The 13044-nt window shown below is 43.2% G+C and overlaps 1 protein-coding gene and 1 pseudogene across 12 annotated transcripts in view; one reads left to right on the forward strand and one right to left on the reverse strand.

Moving 5' to 3' along the window:
• Positions 1 to 13044, reverse strand: part of CCDC18 (coiled-coil domain containing 18) — a 137781-nt gene that overhangs the window by 95383 nt on the left and 29354 nt on the right. For all 12 annotated transcript variants that reach the window (XM_008264871.4, XM_051857475.2, XM_051857479.2 and 9 more), the window contains 2 exons: positions 7982 to 8103; positions 3448 to 3739 (listed from right to left, as the gene is read on the reverse strand). In XM_008264871.4, coding sequence (XP_008263093.2) covers positions 3448 to 3739; positions 7982 to 8103 — 414 coding nt within the window. The remainder of the gene's footprint in view (positions 1 to 3447; positions 3740 to 7981; positions 8104 to 13044) is intronic.
• LOC127493768 (U2 spliceosomal RNA) lies at positions 324 to 503 on the forward strand (annotated as a pseudogene).

A 13044-nucleotide genomic window follows, 5' to 3' on the forward strand; every position in this document is an offset into this window, starting at 1 on the left:
AATGCTATGCTATATTGGTCTGTACTTTTCTGTATGACTAAATAATACAGAATTTTTAAAAAATAATTGTGAAAAGGAGCAAGGTAAGTTTCCTATCTTTGAATGATACCTAAATCAACACTTTGTAAAAAGGAAAAAAATTCACCATATTATTCTTAGCACTGCATGAAACACTGTATCAAACATACACACATCCATTCTAAAGAATCATATATCAAACAATTCTTGATACAAGCTTAAATAGTCAATTTAATGCTATTTGCATATACTTTCCAATCTCAAAGCAAACAGATATTTAAAAACCTAAGTAAATAATCAGCATTATTGCTTCTCGGCCTTTTGGCTAAGATCAAGTGTAGTAAATAATCAGCACTAAAGGAAAGCAGACATGGCAGAGGGCTAAGAACTAAGAATCACGTTCTAATGTAAATTCTCCTACTTGCTAATTTGGCAAGTTATTTACTTTTTTGGGCAACATTTCTTTGCCAATAAAATGACATGTTGCTGTTTTTGTGTAAATAAAATGATTGGGGGGGGGGGGGTCAGCACTGTGGCAAAGCGGGTAAAGCCACCACCAGAGAGAGAAGGCAGAGAGAGAGAGATCTTTATTTCCCAGATGGCTGCAACATCCCAGGGTGGGTCAGACCAAAGCCAGAAGCCAAGAGTTTCTGCCAGGTGTCTCATGTGGGTACAGGGGCCCAAGGACTTGGGCCATCTTCTGCTGCCCTCCCAGGCCATTAGTAGAGAGCTGGATCAGAAGTAGAGCAGCTGGGACTCCAATCAGTGCCCATACAGGATGCCAGCACTGCATTCTATGCTACAACATTAGCATTTTTTTTTAAGATGTATTTATTTATTTGAAAATCAGAGCTACACAGAGGGAGAAGAGGCAGAGAGAGAGAGAGGTCTTCCATCTGATGGTTTACTCCCCAGATGGCCGCAACAGCCAAACTGCCGGAGCTGTGCCAATCTGAAGCCAGGAGCCAAGAGCCAGGAGCTTCCTCCAGGTCTCCCATGCGGGTACAGGGGCCCAAGCACTTGGGCCATCTTCTACTGCTATCCCAGGCCATAGCAGAGAGCTGGATCGGAAGAGGAGCAGCCAGTACTAGAACCAGCGCCCATATGGGATGCTGATGCTTCAGGCCAGGGCTTTAACCCGCTGTGCCACAGGGCCGGCCCCCTGTGCCATTCTTAATAGATGGCATCTGAATGGCTGAGAAAGGACAGTATGGTAGAAAAGTACGTGGGGAAAAAAAAAAGGATTAGCTAGAGAAGAAACTGGTGACTGAAGTATAAAGAAGTAAGAAAAAAGTAGAAGCTAAAAAAACAATGACAGGGGCTGGCATTGTGGCATAGTGAGTAAGCTGCCCCTTGACACCAGCATCCAACATGGGCACCAGTGCCTGTCCCAGCTGCCACACTACCTATCCAGCTCCCTCTAATAGCCTGGGGAAAGCAGAAGATGGCCCAAGTATTTGAGCCCCTGCCAACCATGTGAGAACCCACATGAAGCTCGTGGCTCTGGCTTTGGCCTGGCCCAGCCTTGGCTGTTAAGGCCAGCTAGAGAGTAAACCAGTGAATGCAAGATCTCTCTCTCTCTCTCTGTCTCTTCCTCGCTCTGTGTAACTCTTACTTTCAAATACACAAATAAATATTAAAAAAAAAAAAAAAAAAGAACAGAACTATGGACTCTTATAAGAAAGCTTCAGTAAAATTTTTTTTTTCTAGTGATCCCTGTTAGGAATTTGGAAAACATTATGCTGAGTGAAATAAGCCAATCCCAAAGGGACAAATACCACTTGTTCTCCCTGATAGGTGACAACTAACTGAGCACCAAAAAAGGAAACCTGTTAAAGCGAAATCAACACTATGAGAAATGGTGACTTGATCAGCCCTCACCCTGACTGTTGATGAGCAACTTAATATGTTATCCCTCTTAGTATTTTTTTGTTTGTTTGTTCTACTTAATACTATTGGTTGAATACTGTAATCAATACACAATTCTTCTTAAGTGCTGAAACTTAACTGAAAAGTGATCGCTGTTAAATATAAGAGTGGGAATAAGAGAGGGAAGAGATGTGCAATTCGGGACATGCTCAAGCTGACTTACCTCAAACGGTAGAGTTAGAAACATACCAGGGGATTCCAATTCAATCCCATCAAGGTGGCATGTACCAATGCCATCTCACTAGTCCCAGTGATCAATTTCTGTTCACAATTGATCATAATGATAGGACTAAGAACTAAAGGGATCACATAAACAAGAATAGTGTCTGCAAATACTAGCTGATAGAATAAAAAAGGGAGAGAACGATCCAACATGGGAAGAGGGATACACAGCAGACCCATAGAATGGCAGATGTCCTAAACAGCACTCTGGCCTCAGAATCAGCCCTTAAGGCATGCGGATCCGGCTGAAAAGCCCATGAGAGTATTTCAGGCATGGAAAGCCAAGACACTCTGGGGGGAAAAAAAAAAAAACTAAATAAAAGATCTCCACAAGTGAGATCCCAGTGGAAAGAACGGGTCATCAAAGAAGGAGGTACCTTTCTCTGAAAGGAGGAGAGAACTTCCACTTTGACCATGGGCTTGTCTAAATATGATCAGAGTTGGTGGACTCAGGGGGCTTCCATAGCCTTGGCAGCTCATGACAAGAGCCTAGGGTGATTACTGACGCCATAAACAAGAGTGTCAATTTATTAAGTCAACAATAGGAGTCACTGTGCACTTACTCCCCATGTAGGATCTTTGGCCTTAGTGTGCTGTACATTGAGATTTAATGCTATAACTAGTACTCAAACAGTATTTTTCACTTTATGTTTCTGTGTGGGAGCAAACTGTTGAAATCTTTACTTAATGTATGCTAAACTGATCTTCTGTATATAAAGAGAATCGAAAATGAATCTTGATGTGAATGGAAGGGGAGAGGGAGTGGGAAAGGGGAAGGTTGCAGGGTAATCCATAAGCTATACTTTGGAAATTTATATTCATTAAATAAAAGTTAAATTTTTTTTTTTTTTTTTTTTTTTTTTTTGGACAGGCAGAGTCAGCAGTGAGAGAGAGACAGAAAGAAAGGTCTGAAAGGTCTTCCCTTTTTTCCGTTGGTTCACCCCCCCCCCCCCCCCCGCGAAGTGACTGCTAAAGCCAGCACATTACGGCCAGCACATTGCGGCCAGCGTGCTGTGCTGATCCAAAGCCAGGAGCCAGGTGCTTCCTCCTGGTCTCCCATGCGGGTGCAGGACCCAAGACTTGGGCCATCCTCCACTGCCTTCCCGGGCCACAGCAGAGAGCTGGACTGGAAGAGGAGCAACCAGGACAGAACCGGCGCCCCAACTGGGACTAGAACTCCGCAGGCGGAGGATTAGCCTAGTGAGCCACGGCACCAGTCAAATTTTTCTTTTCTAATATATAACCAAGTATGGCCCACTTCTTTTCACACATACTTACTGGCAACTGGGATATCATTTTTTCTAAACTTCTCAGTTCTACCCTTGAACTTTCAATTTCCTGCTGACACAAATCCAGTCGCTCATTCTGTGTTGCAATGCGGACCTTTAATTCTCGGTTTTCATTCATTAGAGAAAATTTTTCTCTAAGTATTTCATCTTTGTCCTCTAGTTCACTCTCTAGCTTTAGAACATTTTGTCTTGATTCAGTTAATTGTGCCATGACTTCTGAATTCTTCACTGCCATAACTCTTAATTTTTCTTTCCCGTTGTTATTGTCTTCTTTCAACTGCCTATAAAGAAAAAGCATAAAAAATGAAAATGTGTATTCACTTTCCATAATCATATTTAGTTAACTTCATTTTAAACATTTTCAAAAGCCAAACTCTGAAATAATACTTGTTCATAATTATTACTTTCTGCTTGCTAGGCGCCTAAACTTTCGGTAGTTGACTTTAGTATTATTCCTTGTTTATCAAGGAAAAGCAGGACATAAAATTGGTCAGTATCTCACAGTAAATGGTAGGGCAGGACAGTTCTACTATCTTAAAAGCATTTATGCTCCTTTTTTAAATGTGTAAAACAAGACTCTAACTCCAAAATTCCCAATTTAGCATTTTGCAATATCAAGAAACACTGTTTTTTTTTTTTCCAAAAAATAAATTTATTTATTTGAAAGGCAGAGTTACAGAGAGAGAGAGAGGGAGAGACAGAGCAACAGAAGATCTTCCATACACTGGTTCACTCCCCAAATGGCTACAATAGCCAGGGCTAAGCCAAGCTGAAACCAGGAGCTAGGAGTTTCTTCTAGGAGTTTCTTCTAGGTCTCTCAGGTGGGTGCAGGGGCCCAAGTATTTGGGCCATCTTGTGCTACTTTCCCAGACACATTAGCAGGGAGCTGGATCTGAAGCGAAGCAGCTGGAACTTGAAACCAGAGCTAATATGGGATACCAGCACTGTAGGAGGTAGCTTAACCTGTTGTGCCACAGCACTGACCCAGAACTTTTGGATAGTGTAAGAAAAAAGCATGAACTTCAATTTTAAAAGTTAAACTCTAATCTACCATTAACATATTAACAGGCAATAATATTCTTAATATATCCATACATATATATATCAAACATTAAAATAATTTTATGTTTACAACTGTTACTATATTTCATTTTTTCACATTTTTACATCTCTGAAATTATACTTAATAGTTCTTTATAAGAACCAAGTAGCAACTGCAATGTAGTTTCTTTATCCAAATGTATATGTAAACATCAAAAGAATCCATGGCAAAACTAGGAGAATAGGTTTGTGTAAATAGGAAGAAAAACCAAGAGATAAAGAGAACTTTAAGCCCATAGAATTAAAGGGCTATGAGGAAGACTAGAATCAGTGGTAAGTAAGCCATATATAGCAGGATTTCTGAAGTAAGAGTCAAAGTAAATTGGCTCTACATAATTGCAAAGCCAGCTTAAAGAACCAGCATCAAGGATGCTTAGTTCTTAAAAGAAATCTTTCTTTCTTTTTAAAGATCTATTTATTTTGAAAGATAGAGTTACAGAGACAGACAGGGTCTGCCATCTGCAGGTTCACTTCCCAATGGGCCACAGTGGCTGAGGTTGAGGGCAGGAGCCTAGAACTCCATGCAGGCCCATGCACCATCCTCCACTGCCTTCCCAGGCACATTAACAGAAAGCCAGATTGGAAGTGGAGCAGCCGGGACTCAAACCAGTGCTCATATGAGATGGTGGTGCTACAGCAGGAGGCAGCTTTACCCGCTATGCCACAATTCTAGCAGCCCCACAGAAGAATTCTTTTAAATACTACATTAGCACTCGTGTTTGTTTTTTTTTTTTAAGTTTCATAGACAAAGTTTTGTGTTTTTTAAATGAAGATTTATTCATTAAAAAATCAGAGTTACAGAGAGAAGGAGTGAAAAAGAGAGATCTTCCATCCCCTGGTTCACTCTCTAAAAGGCTGCAACAGCCAGGGCTGGGCCAAGCTGAATCCAGGAGTATCATCTGGCTCTTCCCTGTGGGCAGCAGGGGTGGAAGCACTCTGATGCTTTCCCAGGCACATTAGCAGGGAGCTGGATCAGATATTGAGCAGCCGCGACTCCAACCAGCACCCACATGGGATATCAATGTCTCAGGCAGTGGCTTAACCCACTGTGCCACAGTATCAGCCCCAGCACATTCTTGATGACACAGATAATGTGTAGAAAACCTTGGACATTTTTGAAGGGTCAGACTCTGAACATAAAGTTTTAGGAATATTTTAACTAATCTATGTCACTTAAATTTTCCTTTTCATACAAAAGTCATATATGATATAAGAAATCATGACTAAATAAAAAGAATTCTTTCATAAAACAAAAAATAAAAAATTAGTGATAAAGCACTGTACCATAGTATAATTAGAAGCATTTTTCTTTTTCAAAGTGTCTCTGATTTGATAACATCAAATTTTGGAAATACTTCAGTTACCTAAGGCAATTATTATAAAAACTACCTACCCTCTTCACCTTAGCAAAAAAACTAAATGTAGGGACTGGCACTGTGGCACAGTAGGTTAAAGCCCTGGCCTGCAGTACCAGTATTCCATATGAGCACCAGTTAGAGTCCCAGTTGCTCCACTTCCAATCCAGCTCCCTGCCAGTGTGCCTGGGAAAGCAGTAGGAAATGGCCCAAATTCCTAGGCCCCTGCACTCAATGTGGGAGACCTGGAAAATGCTCCTGGCTCTTGGCTTTGAACTGGCTCAGCTCCAGCCATCACAGTCATTTGGGGAGTGAACCAGCAGATGGAAGACATCTCTCTTTCTCTATCTCTACCTCTCACAGTAACTTTTTCTTAAAAAAAAAAAAAAAAAAAAAAAAAAAAAAAAAAAAAACCACAGGGCCGGCGCTGTGGCGCACTAGGTTAATCCTCCGCCTACAGCGCTGGTTCTAGTCCCAGCTGCTCCAGTCCAGCTCTCTGCTGTGGCCTGGGATGGCAGTAGAGGATGGCCCAAGTCCTTAGGCCCGTGTACCCACATGGGACACCAGGAAGAAGCACCTGGCTCCTGGCTTTGAATCGGCACAGCTCAGGCCATTGAGGCCATTTAGGGAGTGATCCCACAGATGGAAGACCTTTCTCTCTGTCTCTCCCTCTCACTGTCTGTAACTCTACCTCTCAAATAAATAAATAAAATCTTAAAAAAAAAAAAAAAAAAAAAAGGCCGGCGCCACAGCTCACTAGCCTAATCCTCCACCTGTGGCGCCAGCACTTCGGGTTCTAGTCCCGGTCGGGGTGCCGGATTCTGTCCCGGTTGCTCCTCTTCCAGTCCAGCTCTCTGCTGTGGCCTGGGAGGGCAGTGGAGGATGGCCCAAATGCTTGGGCCCTGTACCCACATGGGAGACCAGGAGAAGCACCTGGCTCCTGGCTTCAGATCGGCGCAGTGCTGGCCATAGCAGCCATTTGGGGGGTGAACCTAAGGAAGGAAGACCTTTCTCTCTGTCTCTCTATCTCTGTCTAACTCTGCCTGTCCAAAAAAAAAAAAAAAAAAACAGTAAAGGTACTGTCTTAAGGAAATTATATTAAAGTTAGACCAGTTTTTTTGATTCCTTTCCACCTCCTTTTTAAATGGATAGTCTGAGGTAATAAGGACTAATTAGCATTAACCTCTGAAAGTTGATGGGTATCAGATTTGGGAGGACAATGCACCATGCTAAAGACAGTATGGGAGTTAGAAAACCTTAATTCTCATCCTTGAGTTTCTTTCTGACCCTGTACAAATAATGGTTGCACTCTAGGCCTCTGTTTTTTCACCTAAGAAGTGAGAAGGTTGGAATAGGTGATTATTCACAATTTGAAGAACTCTTTTTTTACTTCAGCATTCAACATTATACATCCAAGTATTTTACCGGCTAATATGGCTGTACTATAATAATATTACATCTGGGGCCAGTACTGTGGTGTAGAAGGTTAAGCCTCCACCTGCAGTGCCAGCATCCCATATGGGCACTGGTTCAAGTCCCAGCTGCTTCACTTCCAATCCAGCTCCCTGCTACTGTGCCTGGGAAAGCAGCACAAGATGGCCCAAGTACGTTGGAGACCTGGAACAAGCCCCTGGCTCCTGGCTTCAACCTGGCCCAGCCCTGACCATTGCAACCATTTGGGGAGGAAACCAGCAGACGGAAGATCTCTTTTTCTCTCTGCCCTTCTCTCTCTGTAACTCTGCCTTTCAAATAAATAAATAAATCTTTTTTAAAAAAAGATACTACATCTGAGTTACTTCACTCTAAATGTATGCTAATATGCTGATTAGTATTACTCTATAAATTAGTGCTAACACATTAATTATATTTACAATTACAACTTTAGAGATGAACTCATTAAAATCTGTTTTTAAAAAAACTATCTTTTATACCTAAGAAATAATTTTAGTCATGAAGCCTATCCTTCTATATAATGAAATTCCACAATTATAATACATAAAATATTATAGTTGAAAATGCTCAATTTTTCATTTTTACACAAAAATCCCTCTCCACAAGATACTCTACCTTAATTTCTCTTTCAGAAGTTCAAGTTCACTTTTATATAAACCACACTTTTCTAGTAGCCTTTTATTTTCTTTTTCACAGTTAATTAGATTTTTCTCTAATATTTCTTCTTCAGCTTGAACCTAAAACAGTAATTTGTTTTTAAATAGATATACTAATATTGTCATAGGTTGTAATTGCTTCAAACTAAAAATATAAGTTGTGATTTCAGAACTAAGCAGGAGAGTGGCCTGAATATTTCATGGGTTTAAGTCCCCAGCTTTATAGTGAAAAGAAGCAAAGTGAAGCTCCTGGGCACTAAAATAGGGAGGAAGACGATACTACCAGTCCAGAAATTCTTAACAGTCTCTAAAGCTGTTAAGGACAAAAGTGCTGCCATTTCAAAGAAAAAGGCTCTGGCCCCAAGTAGACAAAGCAAGCAACTAATGCAGAAATGGCTGCATCCAAGCTACTAAAGCCTGCTTTCAGTGCAGTGTTCCAGATGGGTGCTGACTCATGTCCCGGCTGCTCCACTTCTGATCCAGCTCCCTGCTAATGCAGCTGGGAAAGCAATGGAAGATGGACACCCAAGTAGGAGACCCCAATAGTGTTTCAGCTTGGCCTAACACTGGCTATTGCAACCATTTAGGGAGCGAACCAGAGGATTGAAGATCTCTGTCTCTGCCTCTCTGTAACTGCCTTTCAAATAAATAAATATTTCCCCCAAAAAAAGAAAAAATAAATAAGAAAGGTAATTTTTAAATTTTAGTCATAACATACACCTTCTGAAATCACAGCCATAAACGTAAAACAGATTAAAGTCGAGCACCAAGGCTGGAGTGCCCAGAGTGGAGGATTAGGCATATCTGCCCTGCTTCCTTTGTTATATCCGCCTAATTATAGGATTCTAATCCCAGCCTGAAATTGATAATTGTTAAGGAAAGTATTCTACCCTTGTTTCTCCATGGTCTTCCCTCTCTCCAAGATATTCAACCCACCAAGTACTCTACTCCTACAGATTAACTTTTAAAAAAATCTTTTCTAATATATTCCATTCCAACAGGAATCTTCAAAATACAGATCTCTTTGATTAATTCACTCCTATGATTTCAGTATCTGGGGCTGGCACTGTGGTACAGTGGGTAAAGCCACTGCCTGTGATGCTGGCATGCCACATGGGCACCAGTTCTAGTCTTGGCTGCTCCACTTCTGATACAGCTCCCTATAAATGTGCCTGGGAAAGTAGCAGAAGATAACCCAAGTGCTTGAGTCCCTGCACCCATGGAGAACTGGATGGAGTTCCAGACTCCTGGTTTCACCTTGGCCCAGTCCTGACCATTATAGCCATTTGGGGAGTGAATAAGTGAACAGAAGATCTCTGTCTCTCCCCCCCTCTCTCTCTGCAATTCTGCCTTTCAAATCAATTAATCAATCAAAAAATTCAGTATCTAACATTTTACAATAAGTAGTATTTACAGTAATTAAAAAGGAATGCCAAACTGTCTTTCCCCTTGATTTAGTATATAATATGGTTGATAACTCTAACTGTTCATTCTTTAGCTATCATGATAATTTTACACAGTAATGCATCACTTAACATGAATATATTCTGAAAAGGATGTTTTTAGGTGATTTCACCAATGTGGGAACATCATGGAGAACATTTAGACAAACTAAGATGGTTATGAAGTTACCAGACAATATAACATTATAGGACCATCATCTTACATGTGTGTATGTGTCTGTTATCGACTTAAAACATCACTGTGCAGGGCATGACCGTACTTGACTCCAGCTTATTTTCTTCACTTCCTTTTATTAAATGGTCATTTTTTTTTACCCTGCTCTTACCTTTTGTATATCTTCTCTTTGAAAACTTTAGCTATTTTCTTGACTTTTCCTGATTTCAATTATGTGAACAGAAGCACTTATGCCATGTCTTCCAAATTCCTCTCATCACCCTCTTGCTATAAAAATCATTTTTTTAAAGATTTATTTATTTATTTGAGAGTCAGAGTTGCACAGAGAGAGGAGAGGCAGAGAGAGATATAGAGAGAGGTCTTCCACCCGATGGTTCACACCCCAGACGGCCACAACAGCCAGAGCTGCGCTGATCCGAAGCCAGGAGCCAGGAGCTTCATCCAGGTCTCCCATGCGGGTGCAGCAGCCCAAGCACTTGGGCCATCTTCTACTGCTTTCCCAGGCCATAGTAGAGAGCTGGATTGGAAGTGAAGCAGCCGGGTCTTGAACCAGCACCCATAAGGGATGCCGGCACTTCAGGAAAGGGCATTAACCCACTACGCCACAGCACCAGCCCTGCTATAAAAATCATTTTAGCAACATCTTCACTTCTAAAACAAAAGACATTTAAATGAAAACATCCTTCAATTTTCATTCATCCTTCCACCTAAACCTTTCTCTATTTTTGCCTACTTTTTTCCCTTAAAGGAAAGAAATGTCATTATTTCATTTAAAAAAAAATCACTTCTGCTCTTGGACCCCTTGTATATCCTTCAAATCCTTCCATCCCCAGTTAATTCCAGCATCTTCAGATCCCCACCTCACTCCCACCCCTCCCCCTTTAACCCACAAAATAGCTCCTGTCCTTCAAACCTACTAATATACTCATGATATCCTGGTTCTAAAACCCCTTCTATTTAACCAAGCTTCTTTCTATTCTTCCATTCCCTGGTTCAACTTTCTTCCTCTTCACCTCATTTATATTTATCTCTACTGCTTCTCTTACCATTTCTCCCATTTCAGAGCTTGTATCTTCTGTTCATATTGCATTAAGAAAGTTGTTCTCTATGAAATATCCAATGCCTCCCGATTCATCTCAACTTCCTTGACCAACCTGCAGCAACTGTCACTAAAGACTGCCACCACAATCTTTTTAAAACTTCTCTATCACCCTGGTTTTTGTTTTGTTTTGTTTTGTTTTGTTTTGTTTTTTGACAGGCAGAGTGGACAGTGTGAGAGAGAGACAGAGAGAAAGGTCTTCCTTTTGCCGTTGGTTCACCCTCCAATGGCCGCTGCGGCCAGCACACCGCGCAGATCTGATGGCAGGAGCCAGGTGCTTATCCTGGTCTCCCATGCAGATGCAGGACCCAAGGACTTGGGCCATCCTCCACTGCACTCCCGGGCCACAGCAGAGAGCTGGCCTGGAAGAGGGGCAACTGGGACAGAAGCCGGCGCCCTGACCGGGACTAGAACCCGGTGTGCTGGCGCTGCAAGGCAGAGGATTAGCCTAGTGAGCCGCGGCGCCAGATTATCGCCCTGTTTTTTTTAATCATACTCTCCTAATCCTATAACTTTCTTGACTTCTCAATATATTTCAAAAGCTATTTTTTTATTATTATTATTATTTGACAGGCAGAGTTAGACACTGAGAGAGAGAGACAGAAAGAAAGGTCTTCCTTCCATTGGTTCACCCCTCAAATGGCTGCTATGGCCAGCGCGCTACGTCAATCCGAAGCCAGGAGCCAGGTGCTTCCTCCTGGTCTCCCATGTAGGTGCAGGGCCCAAGGACTTGGGCCATCCTCCACTGCCTTCCTGGACCACAGCAGAGAGCTGGACTGGAAGAAGAGCAACTGGGACTAGAACCCAGCGCCCATATGGGATGCCGGCGCCGCAGGCAGAGGATTAACCAAGTGAGCCATGGCGCAGGCCCAAAAGCTATTCTATCTGTTCTATAATTTTCTCCCAGGGTTTCTCACAGGTATCTTTTATCTTCTTCTCACTCTATATAAAACTTTGTCGCTCCCCCTCTTCGTGGAGGAACGACACAGGACCCTGCGCTGTTCTTTTCGTCTGCTCGGCCCTCCCCGGGTTTGCTGCTGGTTCTTCCCGGGTTGGCTACTATCCCTTCCACCTCCGTGGAAGGGCAGTTCCCCCTGGCCGCATTCCCCACTTCCGCAGGGGAGCGGCACACCGCCGGCCGGTTCTCTCGGGGGCTGCACGGGTTCCCTTAGATGTTCCCCATAGATGTTCCCGGTGCATGCCGTCTCTCTCCTCCTTTATAGTCCTCCTCTGCCAATCCCAACTCGGCTGCCCACACGCCGAGTACGCTGCTCTCCAATCAGGAGCAAGTCCTACAGTTTATTAGTTGAACTGGAGGCAGCTGTGCGGAAGCTGTTTACTTCTCTCCCAACGCCATGTTGTGGGAGAGCAGATGCATAGAATAAGTCTTAATTTCAGTAACTTAGTCCAGTCCGGATTGCTCCCCACAGATCCCCCTTTCTTTTTATTTTTTGGCGTTGATACGCGCCTGTCTTCGGTGTCCCGCGGCACACACTCTGCTCTACTTGCTAGAGTTGCCACAGGCTCTTACAAGTCCTATCAGGCAAACCGAATCCGGGTCCTCTCTTCGCCATGTTGTGAGGAGGTTTTTAGGCGCTGATGCGTGCCTGTGTTCGGTGCCCTGCAGCGCATACTCTGCTCTGCTAGAACTGCCTGCAGGTGTTTACAAAACCTATCAGGCAAACCGAATCCAAGCCTTCTCATTGCCGTATTGTGGGGGAGACTTATTAGTGTTGGTTTGTGCCTATCTTCGGTGACCTGCAGCTCATACTCTGGTCGAGCTGCTTGCTGGCGCTTACCGCCTTAATTAGGCAGACCGAATCCAAGCCTCCTAATGGTTGTATTGTGGGGAAGCCTTACTGATGTTAATTCGTGCCTGTCTTCGGTGACCTGCGGCGCATAAGCTGCTAGCCGCCGCAGGTTCTCATCGCCTCACTAATTGGGCAGACCGAATCCAAGCCTTCTAATTGCCATGTTGAGGGGAGGCCTTTCTATTTCTCTATTTCTCTATCTCCGGGCATTCCTATTTCTCCCATTTTACTTCTATCTTCCAGCATTCCTATTTTTCTCATCTTACTTCTAAACTTCTGTTTCTCTTATCCCTGCGGCTTTCCGGCACCTCGCCCCGCCGGCGGGTTCCCGGCTCTGCGCCGCTTCAGCCCGCGCGCCTCTCTCATCTGCGCAGCTTCCCGGCTTTGCGCGGCTCTGGCTTCGCGCGCTCCACGGTCTCCACGCTTAACCCTTTCGCGTCTGAACCACGGCCTACGCCAGCCCCGTTCCCTATC

The sequence above is a fragment of the Oryctolagus cuniculus genome, chromosome 7 (assembly GCF_964237555.1).
Source record: "Oryctolagus cuniculus chromosome 7, mOryCun1.1, whole genome shotgun sequence".
Lineage (NCBI taxonomy): Eukaryota > Metazoa > Chordata > Mammalia > Lagomorpha > Leporidae > Oryctolagus > Oryctolagus cuniculus.